The following is a 24814-nucleotide window of genomic DNA, read 5'->3' as shown; positions in this document are numbered from 1 at the left end:
GTCTGATTTTTCATTGAGCAAAAAGCTTAACCATGGCATGTTAGAAATACAGAATTCAGTTTAATTCAGACCGTGTGCTTAAACTTAATTCATTTCAGAAGTACCTGCTTATTCTGCTCCAATCTGAAAATAGAATCAATTCCTTCTGTCTGAGGCAAATGAGAAAATCTCATGCTCTGTCTGAGAAAAAAGAGTTGTGAACTTCCTTACACCTCAGATGAGATTGCACAAACATGTATTACACACATTCCTAACTTTGTAATATACCCTTGTGGAAAATTTAGAAATGAAAAAGCATTTTCTTACTTTGCAAAAGAAAATGGTATGTCTGTGCAGTGAACAAAACAAAAAAGAGAAATATTGTTGCTCTTTATTTCATAATTTGAAGAAATTTGTGCTTAATTTAAAGCACTTGCTTGGAGTTAAACCCTCAGATAACTGACTGTCTGAATGGTGGGCCAGATCCATAGAGAAAGAGATCATTTACAGGCTGAAATTCTATTCCTTTACCATTGATAAACTCAAATATAAAATAAAATAATTTTCCAGGTCCATTCAATACTGCCTCTTTAAATTTTAAGGAGCTGCTTCTCATGTCAGACTTTCAAAAGGAAGGAGCTAGGCTGGATCAGCAAGTGTGCTGTACAGGCATTCCGTTACTATAGATGGATTTAGAAAGAAACTTAAGCCATATGAAGCTTGAATAGTAATATTTCACTGCTAGGAATTAGCAAGAATTAATTGACCTTCTTTCTATGAAATGATACAACCAGAAATTCAAGAACTCATTTATTTGGGAGGACACTGAATATGAGCCAGGTACCCCAGTTGCACCTTGTCCAGGCACATGGGACTTGTCCTGCTCCCAAAATCTCAGCATTCCTAGCCCTATTGAAAAGAGCCCTGCTTGGGAAAAGTGCTTATTTTGCTGATCAACTCTGCCCAGCACTGAAAATACATTTTAAAAGTAACACTCTGAAAAAGATCTGTTGCTTTCTGCAAATGCTGAGGACTGTTTAGACATATAATTAATGTGGTCTTGCACCTAAGGAAATTTGGCCTTTTTGCCTGGGATGGTTTTGGCTAAGGTTTTGCTTTTGCTGCCTTTTGTTTTAAAGAAACAAATGGGTTGTTATTTGTTGCTGAGTGAAATGGCAAGCACTATTAATATTGTAGTGCTGATAAAGAAAGCTTTTTCCTGGTTTGTTGTTCTTTTTTTTCCTCTTTCTGTGGAAATTCCTGTTCTTTTTCCATAAATAAATGTAAACAGGCTAAACATTTCCTGCAAAATATGGCAGTGAGCACAAAGTAGCACTAGCAGGGTTGTCTTGCTGATCAAAACCCATATTTCATTGAGTCAAAGCACAAACTTTCACTGAGATCAGACGTTTTGTGCCAGGTTGTTTATCTGAAGCCAATTTTAAGCTGTGCTGCATAAAGACAAAGGGTATCCAGGTGCAAACTGATGAAGTAGAGGGGTTTTTTTGACTCCCATCTTCCCAGCTACACCACATAGTGCCTTTTTTTTTTTTTTTTTTTTGCCCTGAGACTCATAGCTACAAGCTTCTTTTGTGAATATGAGATGCTGACCTGCCCTGCCCTGTCCAGAGAGATGAAGCCCTGTAGGAGATGGGGATGCTCTTTGGTGGCCTGAAAAAGATCAAGGAACCTGCACACACCAAAATTGATAGAATTTGTTAAGCCTAAGAAAAAATGAGAGTTTGGGGAATTTGGAAGGCTCAGAGAGTGTTCTGGATATTCAGCAGACTCACACTATCCTCAGCATTCCAAACACTGCATACCAAATCTTGGGGCAAAACTTAGTTTATGTCCCTGAAACACTTGACCTTTGAAGTAAAAATGCTTTGCAATCCCTGACTAGGGGAAGCTGCCACCACCATGTCACAGACAGGCTAGGGAAACTGAACATGAGCATTCCTCAGTGCTATGAGAAGAATGATATGAGCTGATACTTTTTGCTCATTTGGCTCATGCTGAATGTTTACTGAAGCTCTGTCCTTTGCAGCTGATGATTTAAACAGAGGATTATGTTGCCTAGAGATCTTTTTTTCCCTGATATGAAAAGTATGGCAAATACTCTAGTCTTCACTCCTTCAGTTTATCCCTGCCTCCTATCCCGGCAGTACTAGAACTGTGACACTGCCAGCATCTACTAGAGTTGGTCAAATATAGGTATGACAATAACTGCAAGAAAAAAAGGAAAGGAAACACTAGTGTTACCATAACCTTGTATGTCTATAGGGAATTTTATTATGCAGCTAGAGAGCTACAGCTCTATCTCCTGGTGTCATGACCCACTTGATAGGGGGCATGGTGTTCATTATAAATTCTTGTCAGGTTGAACAAACACACCAGTCCATGTGTCAGGAAATCTTCTGCTTTACTGTATGTCACAATCGGACATGAAAGAACCATGTGGACTCAGAGATGTCCCAGTGGGAAAGAAGGAGCAGAACTTTACGTTTTTTCATATTTATACATATTTGGCACCAGCAGTGGAATGGAGGATAGGATCACGACTCCTCCAACCACACTGGTCAAACAGACATTCAATCAGTCTTTCTCCTCCTCCAGAAAGGAATGTAAACAGAAAACAACCGTTAGGTAAACAGAGCTATATTTACATTAAGAGACTGTTTGAAGTGTGAGAAACTGACTTTATGAAGGTAATCAGAAAGCTAGGAAAATTCCAAAAGAACAGGGCAACAACTGTAGAATTGTTTTAACTCTGGCAACTAGCCCATTAGTGCCAAAAGCTTTGGCTCACAAGCCCTTAATTTTTACAACGCACTTCAACAAGATCCCAACTCCCACAGACTTCTCCATAGAATAATGGGTATAATATGATAGCCACACTTTTCCAAGACAAAGCAAGACAGGAGAGAAATAAATGCAGAAGAGAGAGAGAGAGAAGAAAGAAGACCACCAGGTCCTAGATCCTGTGTTGGTCCTGCTGCATGGGTGGTCCAGATCTAGGGAAGTGAGACAAAGGGAAAGGGAGGAAGAAGAGAGGGGGACAGATCTACTTCCTTTTATAGTTAACCCGGTGCATACTTCTTATGCAAACTAGATTTTTCATGTCATTTGGTCCACACCAGCTGTTTCAAGCCCTCCTGGAACTGAGTTGAGGTTGGGGAAGTTGATGCAGGTGCAATGAGCGTAAGTCTTAAGGCAGAAAAAAAGTTGGATCAGCACAGTGCTGCCCTTACTCTGGGTGACACCTCTTGTCCAATCACAACTTTCCAGTCACAAGTGTCAGTCAGAATATTTGAGAAAAGGCGTTTTTACATGCTTATGCCTGATCCTCCACATCTGGTCACATGAGTCAGAATCTGTGGTATAATAATTCAAAACATCGATTGGATGTAAGAAATGTAAGAAAGAAACATTTGAGGAAATGTAATAGTTTAAATTAAAGTTCAAACAAGATAAAGTAAGTAGTAGTTTCCTGGAAAAAAACCCACAAAAACAACAACAAAAAACCCCCCAAAAAACCAAAAACAAACAAACAAACAAAAAACCACAACCAAAGCAAACAAACAAAACAAAATAATCAAACATAAATGCACTGGAAAAATCCAAGAAAGTCCCTTCCACACATCATGCCACTGATGCTACATGGAGTAAGTGAGTCATGCTGATCACACAGCAAGCTTGAACTGGAAACCCCAATTGTCCAGGGGTTTTGGAATTCATCACAAACTGGCCTGAAGGTGAAAATTGTTCAGACTGTTGTCATAAGAGGAAGAAGAAAAGGTGACACGCTGGGAAGACTATGTTAAGCCTTTGTACCCCTCCCCTGTGCAGCAGTTAGCTGAATTTAGTGCCAAGTCTAGGGAGATCCTGGATCACTCCTGCCACTGATGGTTGAAGTGTACTGGACATGTACACAGGCAATACCTTGACAGCCAGCTGCAGCTCAGTTGTAGCTCTGGGAGAAACCTGAATTCCATCCTTATAGCTGTGCTAGGTTTGTCTAGGGTAGAGTTAGTTCTCTTTGTAGTAGCTGACACGGGCTATATTTTGGATTTGTGCTGCGAACACTGTCAGTAATACTGGGATGTTTTTATTATTGCTGAGCAGTGCTTACACAGCCAAGTCTTTTTCTACCTCCCACCTTACCAGCAAGGAGGCTGAAGGGTACAAGAAGTTGGGAGAGGACGCAGCTGGGACAGCTGGCCCCAACTGACTCAACGGATATTCCAGAACACTTGGAATTTTCTTATTTTGCTTATAATTTATAATTTATAATTTATAATTTATAATTTATAATTTATAATTTATAATTTATAATTTATAATTTATAATTAACTTATTTTGCTTATAACATGAAAGTTTATAACTGTTTTTCATGCTCAGCATATAAAGCTGGAGGAAAAAGAAGAAAGGGGGTCTGAGAGGATATATTTGTAATGATAGTGTTTGTCTTCCCAAGACACTGTTACAGGAGATAAAACCTTGCATTCCTGGAGAAGTTTGAACACTTGCTTCCCCATGGGAAGTGGGAATTGAATTCCTTTTTTGCCTCCATTGTGTACATCTTCTTTATCTCAACCCAACAGTTTTCTCACTTTTACTTTTCTGACTCTCACTCCCATCTCACGGGAGGTGAGAGAGTGAAAAACAGCTGTGTAGGGCTTAGCTACTGATTGGGGTTATGCTACATCAATAGTATAAGAATAAATATTATAATACTGATTTAAATTTCACAGGCCTTTCATGGAGTGTTGAGTAGTCATACTACCACTGAGGTTTAGTTTTGCTCACATTTTTTAAAAATGGACTTTCCCCTCAGTACTTCTGGAAAGGACTGACTAAGATTATTCATATTCAAAGAAACAAGTGCTATTCTGTGCCATGTACCTTTACAGGCTCTCTAGCTCCCACTCTGCTGAAATACATCTCCTGCAAAGTAACAAAGAAGGGTTTGCAACCATCTCCATGTTCCTTGTCCTGTTTAAGAGCAGGACGTGGCTGTGAAGGGTTTTGCTGACCTGTGAAAAAATTTGAGGATTTAGTCAGCATGGTCCAACCCGTTGCCTTGACCATTAACAAATCTGATCCACTGCTCTTCTCCCAGAGGAGACAAGGAACAGCTGTCTAAGCTGCAAATGCAAACAGGGTTGCTGAAGGCTTCCTCCTGTTTCACTCCAGCCCTAGGACCACAAAAGAAATGGTTTCAGACTGTCATGGGAGCACCTGGGCATTACTGCCAGCCCCAAGTGGCAAGCAGCTGGGCTTCTAGGTTGGCACAAAGGCCTGAGAGTCAGCGGGTGGGGAAAAAAAGGTTGTGATTAGAACATGAAACTCTGGGGAAATGCAGGCCTGGGTCAGCTACCTACTGAGCTAGGCACTCAAGATGTTGGCCTCCTAACTGGCACAGTAAGCCTGGAACTATATATATATACAAACACACACACACACAAATATCTATACATATATATGCTCATACATATATATGTATGTAGGTATATGTATATATATATATATATATGTAGATGTATGTGTAATGGAGGTGGTGAAACATTGGCACAGGTTGCCCAGAGAGGTGATAGATGCTCTGTAAACATTCAAAGTCAGGTTGGACAGGGCTCTAGGCAACCTGTTCTAGTTCAAGATGTCTCTGCTTGTTACCAGGGGCTTGGACTAGATGACCTTCGAAAGTCAACCCAAATCATTCTATAGTTCTTTGAGATATATATATAGATAGATAGATATATATATACAGAAGAGATTCTGCTGAAGAGTGTTTCTAGCTGTATGCATGGCTAAGAATTAGTGCAAGGAATGGATCAGCAGCAAGCACTGTGTAAACATTTGCATTTTCTCTGATATTTTAGCATTTAAACATCAGGGGAATGTTGCTTTTAAAATGAGCATAAGTAAATGGTTTAATTATTTAACAGTGATGTCATGGTAGGAAGTTAAGTCCTATTTTTCTTCAGGTTTAAAATTAATGGAAAAAGTAAAAAATATTTCATCTGTATAGCTACTACTCTGCCTCTAAGTGATGTGCTGCACAGAGCAGCTGTGTCCCTGCATGTGCTGTACATCCAGTGTACATCCCCATTTAGCTGTGGTGCAGAAGTCACAGTTCCCCTGTGATTATGAGAAATTATGTTGCCATGATCCCATTCCTTTATATGACCCATGAAAGTCAAAGTGTACACCTAAAAAAACCTCCTAAATAAAGTTTGCAAAATCCAGTAAGGGAAAACATATCTTCTGATCTATGCAAGCGTGGGAGTCTGAACTTACATCCAAGTGTGCCTTGGGATCCAGCAAATCTTTCAGGAAAGATTTGATACTTTATTTTTCACGATTGAGTGGTGCAAGTAGCAGCAACAGTGAATGCTGTGTTTTTAGTAGACAAGGTTACTGAAAGGCAGCATTTTGATTATGTTAAATAGCTGCCAGCCTCAAATGTCCAAGAATTTGAACTGTTGATCTTTTACATGGATTTTTTTTTTCTGAAGAAAAATATTTAGTTAGCACTCTCCATTACATAAATTTAAAAAGTACACTTTCCTGACACTTTCTCATTGATCTTTACTAATTTGCAAGCATATCTGTCCATATTTGTCTTTCTCACCTTCACAGTCATTGTGAGAAAATGCTTTTTTCACTTCTTTCTGGCTTGTACTTGTTTCTATTTTGTTCTGATACGGTCAGCTTCTAGTATTACGTGTTCTAAATAGGTAAGACAGAAATTCTACAATTATTTTGTTGGTTACCCTTAAAGTTACTGGTATAGTTTCGGAAGTATACAACAATTAGTGGGAAAGAGGGAAAGGGCTGAGATGCCTCAAAGGGACATATGGTCAACCCATTTTCCCAACTTCCCCTTAGAAAATCATCCATGATGTTTGAAACTTGCTGGCTCACCTGGGTCACTCACTAGTAGAGATGTCTGTACAGAAAACAGACATGCCTTGTCTATTGAGGACAGCATGTTCTTTGCCTTGTGAATGTAACTAGCCCTGTGGAGAGTGGTAGAACACAAACACAGTTAAATATAGACAGGAATGTTTCCTTCAGCCTCAATTTGTCTAAAAGCACAGATGGAAATGAACTCAAGTTGCACTAGAGCAGGGTTAGATTGGATATAGAAAAAAATTTTTCACCAAAAGGTTTGTGAAGTACTGGAACAGGCTGCCCAGGGAAATGGTGGAGTCACTCACTATCCCTGGGCTATTGAAAAGCCATGTCAATGGCACTGTGTCGCCTGTTGAGATTTTCTCTGCCACTCTCTTCTTTTAAGATACAGATATCTTGATGGCTTTCATTGCCTTAGCTGACATACAGGTGACGAATGCTGAAGAGCTCCTGTTTTGGGTTTGTTACAGTGTCACAGAAACAACGTGCCAGTTGCTCTCGAAAGTTCTGCTGGTTAAGGCTGCCTACTTTCAAATCCCCCACCAGCTCTGACATGTACCAGCTTCCTCCAAAGAGTGATCTTCAAGATCCTGAGTTGCTCCTAATCAAATCATGCCACTAATTCTATGAGAATGTTTGATAACCAACACGGTTAATAAAATAAACCAACACTATTGCACACCACATTGGAAACAAACATCTGTTGAAAATTTGTATCAGAAGGATTCTTTGCCATGATAATTTTTCTCATGCAACAACTTTGTCCCAAGGCTACCCACCAATTACCTATAATTAGCTGGTGTCAGAGAGAACTGTTAGAAAGCACTACACAGGCTGTAATTTCAATAATAACTTCATTTTCCAAATAATCTGGAATTACCAAAATGAACAATCTAGGAATTACAACTCATATCTGGAAATGCTTAACATTTCTGGAATATTAGGTTAACAGAAAATAATATTTCCTGTATTATCATTGTGCTAATTCACAGATTACTCACAGTACCCCCACCAGAAGATAAAAGGCTACTGTTTGAAAGTAATTTGCAAGGAAGACAAGTACAAGCAAGCCAGCTACAATATAGAGCAAAATATTTCCATGTTCTATGTTTGACAGTGCCCCATCAAAAGCATGAGCAATGTACCCATCCCTTTCAACAAGAGCTAGAGAGCAGTAGTTTAGAAAATGCAGAGCTTGGTATCTCTTTCTGGGAGTCTTAGTTAATAAAACAGTTGGTTTCTCCATTAATGCTGAAGCAACATAAGACTCCTAATCCTTTCTTTGTCACTGCAGCAGAAGCAATGGCAGCAAATGTCTAGATGCCATTCTCAGAGCCATGTTCACATTCTTGTCAGTAAATTAAGAATAAAAAAGGATCAGCTCCCACTATGGCCTGTGTTTGGCCACTACTGATGTCACCTGCATATTTAATATTCAAAATTGGAACACAGGGTATAACTTGGGAGAAGAGCAGGAGGGGAAGGTGAGGCAACCCTGTAGTTGTAGATAGGCTCCCTTTGCTCTTAAGGGGGCTGGAAGTTGTTCATCCTGGAAAAGAGAAGGCTCTGGGACCTTAGAGTCTCTTCCACTGCCTAAAGAGGGCTACAAGAAAGATGGAGCCTTACTTTTTAGCAAGTTCTATTGTAAAAGGAGAAGAGATAATGGTTTTAAACTAAAAGAGGGTATGTTTTGAATAGATATAAGGAAGACATTTTTTATAATGAGAGTGGTGAAAGACTGGCACAAGTTGCCCAGAGAGGTGGCAGATCGGATGCAGGCAGATTCATCCAACCCAGGTTGGATGAAGCTCCATATACCTGAAGATGTCCCTGCTCATTGCAGGGAGGCTGGACTAAATAACCTTTAAAGGTCCCCTGTTGTGGTGCATTTTTTATTATGTTCCCCTATTCAGTAAACTGTTCTGTAATCCCCCCCTCCTATTATACTGTAATTCATCAGCACCCCTAACAGTTTGCTCCAACTCCCCCGCTAGGTAATTCAATCCTTGTTCTCTTCTTCACCCACTTGTCATTCTGTTGTTATGCCTACCCTTTACCCCCACCCACCTGTTGTCAATCCTTCCCTAATCTTGCCCCTAAGCCTGGAAGCTTCTGTTCTTCTCGATGTACCATTGGTTTGGTTAAAGTTGTATCTTCCCTCTGTTCTCCCTGATTAGTTCAAGCTCTGTCAACATACCTTATGCTCCACCCTGATTACTTTGTTATAGGTCCCTAACCCCAAACTCCTCCCTTACCCCTTCCCCTCAAAAATCACAACACTGGCCCTGTTCGGGGTCCTCACCTCTGCTCTGCATTCAAGTTATGATACATCTTAGGTTTCTTTAATAAATGGATTCTCAGATTTGAATGTGAGGCACACTCCACTCCTTTCTTTGCACTGACCCTGCAGTGAGTGCTTGGGACTCTTAGGGCTCCGGGGGTTGTGCTGTGCCCCTGCCAGGAGCTAACACCATCTGAGCTGCCATCGGGAGGCGCGCCGTGTCAGTCCCCTCCAACTCCAGCTACTGTGTGATAGACAGCACATGTTGCAGCCATTTAACCCACAAAGGTATACTCCAGGCTACTCTTCTGGAGAGAATAGGCCGTCCTGTCCTGCCTTCCAGATACTTCGTTTTGAATATATTCTCTTAATTTTAATTTCAAACAGTTGTGACAGCACTGCTTTCACAGTTCAGCACAGCATTGAACCTTCTTAGGGCTCTGAATAGGGAATTGTTTATGCCTCCAAAGCTGCTTACTGTGAAACAGAAGCATTTGTTCTGTTACCAGAGGAAAACTGCTTTTCTGTGTGCTTCTGTGGGTTTAGGCACTGAGATCCTTTTGCATATTGACACTCAGACATCACTTATCTAAGCTTGTGGGAAACCCTTCCAAATTTGCCAAGGTACTACATTACTGCTGCCTCAGACTTTCCAGAACCCAGAAAACACACTGCCTAGGGAAAGCTTGCACAGGTTCTCTAGCTGGCACAGTCTCTGGGAGCATAAACCACAGTGGGATTAAAGAACCTGAACAAACTGATATGTGACACCAAACATGATGCTCAGAGGCTGTGAGTGACACTAAATGGGGCTTTCTCATCCAAGGAAACCAAGCTGGAAGAGCTGTATTATTTCCTGAGCCTAAACTAGCCCCCAAACTTGAAAGAAAATCATAGGTCTTTGCTTCTTGACCATAAATGTGAAAGCAGGCAGGTCATGTTCCTGCAGCTTTGAGAAGCACTCCATACACTGTGGTTCAGTCAGGGCAAACAACCATGCTGGGGCTCCAGGTCAAGCTGAAGAGCCAAATTTCACCAGCGTCCATTGCATCCTCTGCAGAAGGATCTGCAGAGCCCCAAGGAAATAACCTTGAATGCCAATTCCTAAGCCATGCCATTCCAAATAAAAGTCATAAATTGTAGTAGGAGGTATAAATTCCATATTGACATTCTGTACCAGCCTCAAGCATGGGAGAATAATATACTATTCAGGCTGCTGAATGAGTTCTCTGTGTGCACTGAGTCATTAAAAACCTGTGGAATAGTCAGTAATGGCTGCAGAAAAATAAATATACGTCTGACTGTAAGTAATTCTTTCACCTGCTTTTTCATGTAGAATTTTATAAAAATGTTTGTTAAAGGGAATGTCGGGAGTTTTTTGCATGGGTGGTGGGGGTTTTTTTTGTTTGGTTGGTTTTTTGTTTGTTTGGTTGGTTGGTTTTGGTTTTTGTTTTGTTGTTGTTGTTGTTTGTTTTGTTGGGTTTTTTTAACACAGATTTTGGTATATTTTAATTGAGACCATATGTCTGGGTTTATGCTGCTCATATACAACATCTGACTAGTTTTAAGTTTAACACATTGTTAAAAACAACTAAGTAAAAATCTGAGTGAATGTGTTGGGATAAAAAAACCCACATTTTTTATCTCCTAAAAGACAGATCTGTGAATACAAGGGAATTTTACTATAGAAGCGGCGGGGGGGGGGATTTTTTTTATGTTTTCCATCTCATCCTACTTTTATCTGCACAGAGGATACTATTACATATATTTCAGTTTACCTCAGGCAGGAAGGCTAATCCTCTGTGGAGACATGTTTAATAAAACTACATGCAGCTGGTTAGCCTAAACAGGGAGGCTTCCCCTTTAAATTCACAAGCAAAGACTTTAAAACATTAGTGAGAAGAGAAAATTTGATTACTAGCCCATATAAATGTGTCAGGATTTAGCTTTTATTCAGGAATTCTTGCCTGATCCTAATATATAAGATTACATGTATAAATCAGAAAATACCATCCTTATAAAGGTGATAAAACTGGAAATTCTTTAGTGAATTTAAATTGTTGGAGAATTGACATAAAGAACAGACCTGGTGAAATACAGCTTTCAGAAAATCTATGTTCTCAAGACCATGCCTCAAATGAATGTATTAAATCAAAGGTCTATAAATCCTGAGAAACTGTATAAATGGATTAATCCCATTGGACATGACATCAGTATTTCCTCACTAGACTCTTCTAGATTTCTTCCAAGGTTTTTATTTAAATTCTTTGCTACCCCTGCCTGAGAAGGACATGTCAGGTTGTAAGCTTCCTCTATTTTGTGAGACAAGGAGAGAAGGAAAAAGAAACTTTGGGGGTTTTAAAATCTTAATATACTCTTAACAGGTTAAATGAAAGGAGAAAGCATTTTTTATGAATAATTAGTGAACTATGTTTCTGTAACAACTGCAAAGTATGTGTTTCCACATTCAGCCTTTTCATGCTTACAGAGAACATTAAAAATAACACAGAAAGGACTGAAAATCAAATCAACATGTTAAAAGCATGATATGCTGTCTCTGTAACAAACCACATTTACAGTAATTGGAAAACTTCTCCATGTGTCGGCCAGCAATGACTTTTTAAAGTGTTTTCATTTCCACTGAGGAATTGTTATTGTTTCCACTTCAGGAACCTTGCTGAAGAGATGCTAGCAATATCCCTTTTGGGGTTCAAGGTTTTTTATTAACAGGCAGAAACTGCACTACTAAAATACTAGTACATATATATCCTGCTTCAACTCTCTTTTAACCTTTTCCCTTCTTAGGAAACATCCAGATGCATCACTTCATTTCATAAAAGTATACTGAGCATAGCCTCAGTTTTCTGCTTTAAGGAAATTATATTTCCATAAAGTAAACCAGCACCCACTACAGAGATGGGCTGTGGTAAAATCTTTTTCCATATTTTTTTGCCAAGGTCAGGGTCATTTTGGTGTTGGCCAAAGCTGAAGTAGGTTCAATATTAATCGCAAACTTTTCTAAGACAAACAGCCTGACAGACCTTTTCCATTAGCTGTATTCACATTCAGCTTCATACCCAATCTTTCTATAGCTACTTGTGTTTTATGAATTTGGTTTTCTGTACTGCTTATCCAAGACAGACCAGTGTTAACAGACTCAGAGGATTCTGTGCCCAGACACAGATGAAGTTTCAGCCTGAAGTTTGTGAAGGAGAAAAGAGTTATCAGAATCAGCTTAAATAAGCTAACAAGAAAATTGTTTTCTCAACAGTTTTGTTTTTGAGATATCTGTTGGTCAGCTGTTCAATTCTGAATTAAATATGCCTTTCTGAGAAACTAAAAATTTCAGTGAAACCCCAGACATGCTTCTGGTCCTGGAATACTCCGTATGGTTGTGCTTCAGCATACTGATTCTGAGTTTCTGCTGTACTGCAAAGTTATACTGAATTAATCCTAAATGTGTTATAAAAGCTTCATTTCCCAAACCTTTTTTTTTTTTTTTTCCACTCTACAGAATTTCTGGTATGTTCTTATGGCAATTTTCCTACAAAAACCCCTGGCATTACTCTTTCATGGATTATTTCACGTCCCCCCTCACTTGATGCCATTTGAGCATTTAGCACTGCACCCTACAATTAGAAATTACATACACAGACTTTTTTTGTCTCATTTTTAAACAAGGTATCTTTATGTAAAGCCATAGTACCGTTCATTGCAGGAAAACAGAAGCAAGTAGTCAGAAAACATTTATACTCTAAAGCCTGTGGGGCCTTTAGGACCATATAACATATTTCTTTTCTCCAATTAAATGGGCATTTACATCTGAAATATTCTGATGTTACCATGATCTACGACAGAAATAGCAACTACATGTGAGCCAAAAAACAAAGATGAAGCATAGTTTGCAGAAGAAGTAGTATACACCTGTCACCTGAAATCCAGTGCTGAGCTGTACATTTACCATCAGTTTGCAGGCAATTTCTGGGCTGGAGGCTGATTCTGGTGCTGCACAAGCAGGTTATGCAGAGTAAATTCTACAGTCCTTTATCTTACTATAAACTAATGTTGTTCAGTGGCAAAACAGTGGCTTTACCACAGCAGAGTATATCATGCCAAGTATTTGTAAGACAACAGTACCAGTATGCTGCTTTATTTTTGTTTCCTGTACTTCTTCCTCATTTATACAGAAGGAACTTTTAAATGCTTAAGCACGCATAGAGGATAAAATACTGGTATCAACCAGTCTTTTGACAATGCCAGGATTTAAATGAGGACCTTTATGGGAGCATGCCACAAGGAAGATCTGTTTCTCTGATGCATCCCAAAAGTTCCCCAGATATCTGATGTCATGCAACTGTCCCTATGGATTCCCAGCAGAAAATGCAATACTCAGCAGAAAAAGGGCTTGCTCTCTTCTCTGATTCTCTGCACCTCAGGTTTCTAGTATTCCTGAGAAATTCCCTTCTGTCTTCCTTCAGTTTTACTGCCCTCTGAACTTCCAGGTATTGCCAGAAATTAGTTTACTAAGTTCTACACTGACTGATTTTTATGTTACTTCAGCCTTTGCTGTGGTGTTCCTGCTGCTGTTAACTGTGATGAAAATTTCAGACCTTTCAACTCAAGTCTTGATAGATAAAGGCAATTGTTACTGTCAGTGTATATCTTTCAGAAAAAAATAACCTGATTTTCATTTGTATGCACATGGTTTCATGGACAGTTAAAGGGTATTCAGATTATCTCATTGCAGTCTTAAGACTTTCGTCTTTTATGTAGATTTTGGAATGAACAATAGTTACTCATTCACAGTCTTTTCTGTCAGTGTGAGCCTTCATCTCTTCCACCGTTTGATGTTTTCCACCTAAAACTTAGAATTCAGACCTATTGTAATTGTAATCCTGTATTGCCTTGTATCAGGCTCTTGTGTATCTTTCATCAAGTTCCAGTTTTTAACAAACCTATGCCTACTGAGTCACTAAGACTGCAGATCCCGAATTGCAGACCTCCTTTGAAAGTAGACATTTCAAGTCTGCTTTTCATTGGGGTGAAACTATTTGGATATAAAATTTAAATTAAACCTAGATAATGCATGCCTGATTGAATGCAGCAGTGGCAGACAGTCAGCAGCTGCAGCAGGGAACAGCATACACACCTCTTAGTCTCTAAATGTACAAAGAGACAAAATATTTACTAAGGGTAGGGGGTTTTTTACCGTCTGTGGCACTGGTGAAAGAATAACCATGCTGACAAAGCTATAGCTGGATGATTTACAATGCAGCATTTCCATGAGGAGACGTCAAAAGTGGAGTCCACTACAACCCAAGTACCAGCCGAATCAGCTGTCAGTAATACCAGCCTAGGTGGAAATGGATGGAGACAATGTACTATGTACTACTACTAAATACCAAGTAGCCTCAGTTGAGTAAGATTTAAACATTTTATAGAAATCTGAAACACAGTACCTTAGCCTAATCCAACCAATTTATATGAGTGTTTTGTGAACTTAATTACAGATTTAAAATGTTTCCAAATGAGTGGAGTGTTTCTGTTACAATAGCTTGTCTAGCCTGGCTTCTCAACAGAAAGTTACCTGGAAGGAGAAGTTGCCAAGACACTGCAAATATTTCTTTCTCATCTTGAGGTGTCTGTGTTTGTGATCTCAAATGACTGCAGAACTTGCAGAGACTACGTTAAATCAATCAAGTAAGTGAAGGCTTTGGTTATTACTCTTGCTGTCTCTAATTAGTTTTCTGTTGATTGTCTGGTTGGTTTATTTTTTGCTTTTGTCTCTTGGTGTTAGTCTTATGACCATCTGCACTGTAAAGTGCTTTAGTAGTCTCTGAAGTCAATACCCAAGCACACTGATATCACATGTTATCATGAAGTACTAAAGGCCACACAGAAGTGACAGCTTGCACTCAGTAGCTAAATGTTTGACATTAAAGGGCCTGGCTATGTAGTTAAGTCCATCACTGAGCTCTCAGGAACCTAACCAGACACATGGGAATAGGTGCCTCCTTGAATCTTCTCAAGAAACAGTCAGCAAAGAAGGGAGCAGCTTGTGGAACTCAAGTACACTTGAAACTGAGATGAGCAGCTGGTCTCTACAGCAGCTATTTGCCTCACATGTGCCCAGAGACAGGATAGCTTGTGATTGCAGAAGGAAGCTGATGTGAGGGAAGGGGATCGAGACTGCATTTGAATTATAGGTGTCTAAAATGATGGCAGCATAAGGAATGGTTGACCCAAAGGCCCCTGAACCCGATAAGCCTTTAATATACAATGCCCAGAATAATAGTGAAACAAGCAGAGATACATCTCAAGTGTCTGGCTTATTTTCCCAACTAAATTAACCATAAGCACCATAGTTATTTACAACATACAGAAAGTGTCAAGATGATAGGTAAAGTACTTACTTTATAGAGGCAATATAAATATTTTTGCATGCAAATCTCTTACAAACAGCAGCAGGAGTTTTAACTCTGGATTACTGCAGGATTTGGTATAATCTTTGCTAGGTGGTGTTTTTTTCCATGAAAGAGGACAAAATATGTGAAAGGAGTTGGTAACTTCACAGACCCTTTTTTTTGTGATCTCGCCTTGATTTAACAAAAACAGTAAACACAGATTTCTAAAAGTTACATGCACGGTTCAACTGTGCCACAATTCTGCTACTAGATTCACCAAAAAAAATTCATATATTATGAAAAAGAAACGCTTCTTACGAAGTCAGCCCCACAGGATGCACTGTAATGGGGTTTTCCTTGAACACATTAGATATTTTGTTTAAAAACAAATTTTGTGTTTCATTTTCCCATCTTATCCTATCAAAGTTTATCGATTTTACATTTTATACTTGATCCTGCATCTTTTTCCCATTCAAGTGTTGTATCAATGACAAACTACGTGGCCTGAGCAACTTGGAGAAGTTTCTCTGTCCCAAGCCTGAGGGACAGAGCTTGAGCTTGTACAGCTTGAGCTGCTGTACAGAGCAGGCTGTTAGCAAAGCAGACATTTCTAAGGGGAAGAAGAGCAGAGTACGGTCAGTTTAGGGACTTTATTAAGAGGGGAAAGGTGTACGCGGTATCCCTCCGTCCCGCGCCTGACACCCCCGCGGGGGCGATGCGGGGGCGGTGCTCGCAGGGCCCTATGGCCGCTGCCCGGCGCGGGGGCCGCTTCCCCCTCAGCGAGCCTGCCGGCTTTAAGGGCGGCGCGGCGCGGCCGGCCCCTCACCGCCGCCAGCTCTCCAGAGCCCGTGCTGCCGTGCTCGGCCTGGGCGGCCCGCGGCGGCGCACCGGGGACACCCATGCGGCCCTAGGCTGCTCGCCGGCCGCAGCATGCCGGTCCCTCTGCGCCTGGTTCTGTGGTCGTTCTGGCTCTGCAGCCTCTGCCGCGGGTACTTCGAGGGGCCGCTGTACCCCGAGATGTCCAACGGGAGCCTGCACCACTACTTCGTTCCCGATGGGGACTACGAGGAGAACGACGACCCCGAGCGGTGCCAGCTGCTGTTCCGGGTGAGCGAGCAGCGGCGGTGCGGCGCGGCGGCGGGCGGCGGGCTCAGCCTGCGAGAGGAGCTGACGGTGTTGGGGCGGCAGGTGGAGGACGCGGGCCGTGTGCTGGAAGGCATCGGCAGGAGCATCTCCTATGACCTGGACGGGGAGGAGAGCTACGGTGCCTATCTGCGCCGCGAGTCCGCCCAGATCAGCGACGCCTACTCCAGCTCGGACCGCTCGCTGAGCGAGCTGGAGGGCAAATTCCGCCAGGGGCAGGAGCAAGGTGGCCGGGAGGAGTTCCGTCTGGGCGACAGCTTCCTGGGGCTGCTGCTGCACGCCCGCGCCCTGCTCCGCGAGACCCGCCACGTCTCCAGCGGGCTGCGCGACAAGTACGACCTGCTGGCGCTCACCGTGCGCAGCCACGGCGCCCGCCTCAGCCGCCTCAAGAATGATTATCTCCGCGCCTGAGACGGGACCCCTGCCCGGGCTCCGGCCGGAGCCCCCGCCCCTGCCGAACCCGGACTCCCCACCAGCTTCAAGAGAGACCCCCAGCCCTATCCCGCCTGTCCCCCGGAAGGCACAGTACCAGCGTCTGCCTGGAAGGAGCATCTCCTTGGATAAACCCTAGAAGCATTAAGGTCGGAAAGGCCTCCGAGATCATCAAGTTCAACCTTTGAATACCACCACGCCCACTAAACTGTATTGAGGAGTGCCACATTTACTCATTTTTGAACAGTTTCCAGGGATAGTAACTCAAGCAAAACACATCCTTCTTCATGGAAAAACCTTATTTATTTTACCTTCTAAAGAAATAGCACAATTCTGTAAATCAGGAGGTTCGAGGTATGTTTAAGTTAATATCCCATATTCAAAAATCTACCCTCTGTTATTCATCTTTGGTTGCAAAGTGAAGTAAGCTTTCTTATCTCTGATTCCCTGGTGTGTGTTTTGTATCACCTGTTCTGCTGTGGCTCACCTGCCGTAAGTGTAGTTGAAGTGAGGTGCTGGCCAGCTCCTTCCAGACTCCTGTGTAGCAAATACTTAAATTGCTTTTGTTGTTAGTCCTTCAGGGTGAAACCTCTGGCCCTCTATTAACTTCCTTTCTAATGATAATTATTATATGCTCGTTAAACGTTGTTCAACTACATAAAGCTGTTGTTTTCATTTGTGTTTGCAAAGATGGGAACAGTTCTGGCAGGATTTGTACTTCCAGACTTGCTTATCTGTGACTCTAAGCTACCCTAAGAAGCAGTCAAAAAGGTTTATGTCAAATCCCAAGAATGCTAGTGGTGATTTTTCTATCAAAAAGAATGAGCCCTAGTGAATATTAGAGTTTTGGATCCCGGATTTGAGAGTCAGGAACCAAAAAGGTCTGTGCAAGCACATTGACTTTTCTTGTTGGTGACTTTGTACTTTTGCTAGCTAAGTTATTATTTTGCTAGCTAAGTTATTAATAAAACTTTGTGGTCCTAGACAATAGCAAAAGTGCCTGGTGGGAAGGAGGGTGGGGATTATTTTGGTTTTTAGACTCATTGCTATTTAAACTGACAATTTGGGGTAATGTGGCTATTAGGTTACAGATACTGCAGGCAGAATACCTGTTTGGATGAAAAGAGCTTAAAGGTTGTTGTAATAAATATTTGAAAACAATGTTCAAGTATGTTTTTTGTTATTAGTTTCCGAGATGCTCTTGACTTTAAAATGTTCTGTTGAAATGTATCTTTTCAGCAAAAAAATTGAGTTTGTAGCCTCTGCCAAGTGAAATAACTTGTTTTTTAGCAAAAAACAAAAAACAAAACAACAAAAAAAAAAAACACAAAAAAACACAACCCCAAAAATTTACAGACTCGTGAGGTACACAAGTTTCATTAAAAGCAACAATACAAAAGGGCTTGCGTGGCAGACTTTTTTGAGTTTTTAAGCACTCATGGCACTGGAAGTGAAATTGATGTACTTTTGAGGTGTGTTCTTGTTAACCCTGTTAACATCCAACTGTTACCATGTAGTTATACTTCAGTCTGCAAACCATTCAGTGGGTAAGTTACACAGCAGTGCAGTGGGTTAACATTAGTCAGCTTGGACTAGAGTGCTGAAGGCACCAGGAACGTCTCATGAAGGTAGGTGTTTACAAAACCACACAGCTCATTTGGCTGAAGGCAGTGAAGTGTAGCCTACTAGCAAGATAGATGTCACTTTGCATTTTTATGTCCTCAGTATCTTTAAAGATTTTCTGAAAAAAAAAAAGAACGGAAAAAATTTTATTGGCTGACTCTGGTGGAACATCTTAGTGTTATTTTTCTGTTCTGAAGTTAGAAAGTATATAACAAGCTCTAGCTCTTAAAAAATAATTTATTTGTGATACTTTCCTTGCCACTGGGGATGGATGGCACAACACAAGAGTAAGCAGAGTCACTGAGTCTTGTGTGCTCACAATCTTAGCAAAACATAATAGCATTTCTGGGCCGGACTAAGCTCCAGAAGTGCCTGAGACCAGACTCTCTCAAAGATGTCATGCAGTTCCATTTGTGCCCAGAGGCTTCTTAAAGAAAGTTTTATCTCTGTTTACCCACTTTGAGTCATTTGCTATAACATGAGTTGTAAACATCAGCAAATAAACAAAAATGGCATGACTGTGCTATATTTTTAGGTATATGAGAGCAGTATTCAAATCCTAATAGAAAAATAGTCATAGTAGTAGTGTAAAACACAGCTTCTTAAATATGCTTTAAGCAGCTTAGCTATTCTATTTGCAGTAGCAAATGCTTGGTCAAGCTGAAACTATTCCAATGTATGCAGCATACCAAAAGAGTCAATGTTTGCAGAATGTGTACTTTTGAAAGCAGGAGATGTGTGAGTATTTATAGTATCGCTCATTCCACTCAATGCCCTGTAAATTGTGATCTAATGAAACAAGACTGTAGTACTTTACAATCCACACAGTTTCATATGATAAATATGAATTCTCAACACTTTATGTTTCACTAAAATATGAACATTTTTATATTTGAAATATGGCAGAATTCTGATTTTGTTTCAGTAGCATTGATTTTGGAAGGCTTTAAATGGTCCTTTCAAGGAGAAAATGAAGATATCTGAGTGTGGTCTATGTCTAAGTTCACACATTCAATAAAACTGGTCAATCTTCGGTGGGTTTGATGAAGCCAATACAAAAACCTTTTAGGATATTTAAATCTACTAGAGTTTGATTTGCATAGCTTTGGCTGACCTAAGCAAATTTATATGCTAAATATATAATTTTTGAGTCAGAGCTGATACATTAAATGGTTTTTATAGAGCTGCCTGCAAGAACTGAGTGTTTGGTGTTATTCAGCAGTTTAAAGTTTTGAATTCTATTTAAAAAAACCAAAAAAACCCAAAAAAACTATATTGCAATACTCTTTGCAATCTTAAAAATGTACTGCTTTTGCTTTTTAGCTGATAAAATGTATTTGTTTGGAAGGTATGAACATCCCCCGAATCTGGATCTTCATATAGCCTATTTTAAATAGTAAAGGCCCTTTTGTCATTTAAAATTTGGTAATTATTTTTAAGCAGAGAGCTTTGAAAGGATGATTGTAGCAGCAGTGATCCCCATTATGTCCTTCTGTTATGTTAAAATACTGCATTGGTACTCGATTCTTTTTTATTTTTCACAATGCAGAAGTTAGAGCTAAAATTAAGCTGACAGTGGGGATTTTTTGTAGTTTTACGATGATTTTCAAAACGTGTTATTTCTGAATTTATTACAGAGTTGATGGTACTGGAGAGCAAAAGACTGTTTTCTGGGGAAAAAGATGCTGCAGCTGGAACAGTCATAGAGAGCTTACTTAATACTTAAGTTTTTCATCAAGAGGAACAGGTTGCCCAGATAAGGTGTGGATGCTCCATCCTTGAAAGTTTTCAAGGCCAGCCTAGAGGGAGCTCTGAGCAACCTGACCTAGTGGAGGGTATCTCTACCCATGGCAGGTGTATTGGAATGAGATGATCTTTAAGGTCCCTTCCAACTGAAAGGGATGATTAGAGTCAAAGCAAGACACTAAGGGACTCACCTCCACTTCTCTCCAGGTAGCTCACTTATGAAGGCAGTGCTCTGATGTGGAAATTTTCACATCCACTGATACACACAGAACAGAAGCAGTTCAGAACACACACAAAACCATTAGCAAAAGCTTGAGAAAGAAAAGTGTACTTGCCTTGTGCCAAGCTAATGGCTAGGAATTCAGAGGGGAGCGTGCAAACTGGATTTCAGAACTGCAATTTCCATTTTCACAGGTTGACTTACCCAGGACCAACCTCACAAAGAGAAGTCAAGGGAAGCTTTCAATAACTTGATGAGCCTTTAAAAAACCCTATGTGTACCAAGCTGGGGTATATGAATTGTCTGAAGCTACATCGTTGCTCCTACAGATTGTCATGTTCTCAGCTTGGCAAGATGTAAACCTCATAAGCAAAAAATATACCTGGCTTAGTTACTAGAAAAAAACTTTGTGAGTTTGTGAGAGCTCTCTGGTTATAATCTTGTCTAGGAAATGTCTTTTGTGGGTAAATTCTATTGGGTGTGTCTATTACTGTTGGTGTAGCTGTTTATTTAGTTGGACTTCATGTTGCTTTACCAGTTGCTTGTTCATGCTTCTTGAATATCAATTTTGTGATTATTAAAGAAGTTTTCAGCTAACACTGAAGTGTTGTGAGTGAAGTGCATTTCACAGCCACTCTTCATGAAGTAAGCCTGTAGATTCAAAGTCTATAATTTTTCTGTCTTTTAAAATGTATTTTTACTTGTAGTTCATTGGGGAATTTGTTGGGTTTTTTTATTACCTAGAGGGTTTTTTTGGTGAGCCATTAGCAAAAATTGTTCAATTTGTGGGTTTGTATTTCATTCCTAGACTATGTGAAACTGGAAAAAAAACTCTGACTGTGCTACATGCTTACTTCAAAAGCTGTTATTAGAACTTATGTGTAAAAAAAAAATACTAAAACTGCCTATTTTATTTTCTTGAGTTGTTATCCTGCCTACAAGATCAGTTTATAACTAGAAAAGGCAGAATTTAATGACTACTTCTGTAACAAGGAAAACATATGGTCTCCATAACCATTACATTTTTAATGACGTGGCTTGGACAAAGTCATTCATGTCTGTGTAGTCATTCCTCCTTGAAAACGACCTTACCTTGGGGAGGTACTGCTGGCAGTCTCCAACATGCCATTAACATTCTTTCATAAGAAAAGACAGTGCCAAGAGTATCATATTTTCTTAGATGACGACTTTCCTTAGACTGTGTACACCCCTTGTAAGTGCCTAGAAACTGTCTGTAGTAGTCATTGTTCATGTCTAAACTTTCTTGGGACGGGGGGAATTCATTAGAGAAGGTTGGTTTAGGGAAGAAATTCATTATCCAGTGAAGTGGATAATGTGAATATTGTGAAGAGCACAATGACCAAAAAAGCTATGTACTTGCATCATATTTTCCATACATTTTCTAATATTTTCGTATTATATATTTGGTATATAATGCAAATACTATTGTTTACACTAAAAATTTGGGCACACTCCAAGCTGCAAGATGTATTTTTCTGTCTACTTGTTATCTCTTCTCAAAAATAATATGACCATGATTTTCAGTTTAGTGTTAGGTTTTAATCCACAAAAATTAATTTAGTGGGCTCTTAGTTTTAGTTTTCAGCTAAATTTATTGAAGACCTTGTTATGCCTTTTTCGGGGTAATGATAAAGAATTATTTCCTTTACACTTTCTGTGTGGAAGCTTTTTGGTTAATGAAGAGCAGTCAATTTTTCTTAGAAGCAGGCTTTGCCCTTTTTAAATTAATATTATTTTGTTTCTAATTTATTTAACGTAATTCATCTGAGATTTGTATTAAAGTAATGCACATTTTACTCAGGAGTCAGAGGAACAAGAAGCTAATTCATAATTTGATCTGCATATAAATTAGGCTGCTATTAGATTTGTGACTTTAAATAATATCTCACATACTCTCTAATTTCAGAAGAGTAACCGTAGGAAAAAAGAGCAAATGAAAACGAGTTACTCAGATTTTTTTTTCCTTATGTGAGTGCACAGGAATTAATCTCATCATGTACATCAGGAATGAACTGAAATTCACCGTGTGCTCATTTACCCTAGAAGCTAATTTGCAGCCAGGTCCGGTTTTCATTTCTAACACTCATATTTCTTTGTCAATTAAGTTTTTCAAAAAGTCAGGCATCCCTTTGTACTACTTATATAACAATTTACAGCTCCTATTGAGACACTAATTTTGAAGATTTTAGAAAAGCTAAAGTTATAGTTAACAATAGATGTTGCTGATTTAGCTGAAATGAATAGATAAGCTAAGCTACCCCGGATCTAATAACTCATTGCTTGTCAACTTTATGTTTGTGTATTATGAAAAACAGAGAAACTAATCAGTAGAGCCCAGGAACACAAGACAATTGCAAACCTGTTTCCAGAAACCCATTGAAATAGTCCTAGAAAACAGGAAACAAAGAGTTCTACCGTTCATCAATCACATCTGCATTGAAAAGGTTGAAAGTTTAGAATGAAGAGGACTTGTTTTACTTCCTCCTTTTGGTGACCACTCCTCACAAAAAGACCATCGACCTATTTCAGGGATCAAACTACGCATGCTTAATAGCCTTTTTGTCAATTAGCTTACAGAGTGGAGAAGAAGTGACAGGAGTATGAATATGCATTTGTATTTTGTGTATTCAACATTTTTGTAAATAAAAGGCTTTGTAATTACCTGTGATCTTTGCAGTGGGCATTAGGGAGATATCCCACGAGCTTCCCAGCATCACAATAAACATACACTTTCTAACTTTAACTGTTAGAGGGTTTTTGTCCATCACAGTTGGATATCAATATTAGATGGATATTCATATTGTAGTAAATCATTTGGCGACCGTGGCAGGACTCTGCTCTCTCTGGCTGAGGGGACATTGGGGTTTGGGACCCCCTCTGGGTGCCCACCCAGAATTTTCTGGGAAGAGGGCTCTCACTGCCTCGCTGACACCCTGGGGGAAAGACCAGGATCTGCCAAAACTATGTACAAAAAGGTATGTTTAATAAATATTGGAAACAGGTACCTTGAAATACAGACAGCTTATAAGTCATAAGAGATGTCTTATGCAAAGCAGAGGCCTGATTGGGTTTTGTAAGCTCTGTGGTGTCTGGTATTTTGTGCTTGTTTGTGTTTCAGGTGGGGGTAATGCCACCAGGTGTCCTGAGGTGTGGCAGCAGAGTTGCCAGCCTTGTGGTTTAAGAGCAGTTGTGGCTCTGGTCTAGTTTGTGGTTTAAAAATGGTTCAGGGATTGTAGCTTGTGAATTCTAGATTGTGAGCAGTCCCAGACAAGGTTGCAGGAGACTGTAATTGGGGTCCTGGCACATCAGCTGTAGTTGTGTGTTCAGGCAGTAAAATTATTGGAGTGCCGTATGTGCTGTGGTCTATGTGGATTTGCATTGTAGGTGCCTCGATTTGTGTGCTTTTGGAGCATGTTATGAGTGTAAGTGTTTGAAGTTTGTGCTTGTTTGAAGATTGTAGAAGAATTTTAAAACCCCTGCCTGATCAGCAGAGGGATATCTGTGTTTGTGTTTGGGAAAGTGGAGGGATTTGGAGTGCTCATACTGTGCCTGGAGTGTGTGCCACGGGGAAGTGCTGTGTGGAAGTTTTGTTTGTGTGGCGAGCAATGATATTTTAACCAGTGTGTTGTTTAAGTAGAGAAGACGCTTGTGGGTGAATAAGCTGTTTATTTTGTGTGTAAAAGAACGAGTGGTATGAAAAGTTTGAAATTACGCCTGGTATCACCTTGGTAACCGGCAGAAAGATTCAGGTCTTGTAGTCTCAGACTGTGTTTTACCAGCCCCGCTCGACCCCAAAAGGTTTTGATTGTGGGGACTTGTCTTAACTGCAAAGGATTGTCTGTGAGGTTTTGAGATTGCTGGTGTGTGTAGAATGGTATTTTAACTAGGAACTGGTGATTCCTGGCTGCAGAGGAATGCAGGATGGTGTGGGGCCAGGGTCACACTTCCACTTCCCTCTTGCAGAGGGATTTGTGTTGTGTCCCCACTTGAGTCCTTTAGCTTACGGCTAGACTTTGTTAAAATTTTTGGTTGAGTGTGTATGTTTGG

General features: G+C 40.1%; 2 protein-coding genes across 3 annotated transcripts in view; both read left to right on the top strand.

Annotated features, from left to right (window-relative positions):
* The first annotated feature begins 10191 nt into the window (after positions 1-10191).
* Positions 10192-24814, top strand: part of BBOX1 (gamma-butyrobetaine hydroxylase 1) — a 53234-nt gene continuing 38611 nt past the window's right edge. The window contains exon 1 of one of the 2 annotated variants that reach the window (XM_063397996.1): positions 10192-10481. The gene's annotated coding sequence lies outside the window, so the exon portion shown is untranslated. Of the gene's footprint in view, positions 10482-17280; positions 17512-24814 lie in introns of those variants that run through there. The other variant, XM_063397994.1, reaches the window with a different exon arrangement.
* FIBIN (fin bud initiation factor homolog) lies at positions 16213-17269 on the top strand. The gene has a single exon (XM_063397998.1). The coding sequence runs from the start codon at positions 16513-16515 to the stop codon at positions 17134-17136; it is 624 nt and encodes a 207-aa protein (XP_063254068.1). The 5' UTR covers positions 16213-16512; the 3' UTR covers positions 17137-17269.

The sequence above is a fragment of the Prinia subflava genome, chromosome 5 (genome assembly GCF_021018805.1).
Source record: "Prinia subflava isolate CZ2003 ecotype Zambia chromosome 5, Cam_Psub_1.2, whole genome shotgun sequence".
Classification (NCBI taxonomy): domain Eukaryota; kingdom Metazoa; phylum Chordata; class Aves; order Passeriformes; family Cisticolidae; genus Prinia; species Prinia subflava.
The sequence above is the reverse complement of the archived record's forward strand: the minus strand, read 5'-3'. Positions and strand labels throughout refer to the sequence as shown.

Coding starts and splice junctions, on each gene's coding strand:
- FIBIN (XM_063397998.1), top strand. CDS start 16,513: ATGCCGGTCCCTCTGCGCCTGGTTCTGTGGTCGTTCTGGCTCTGCAGC.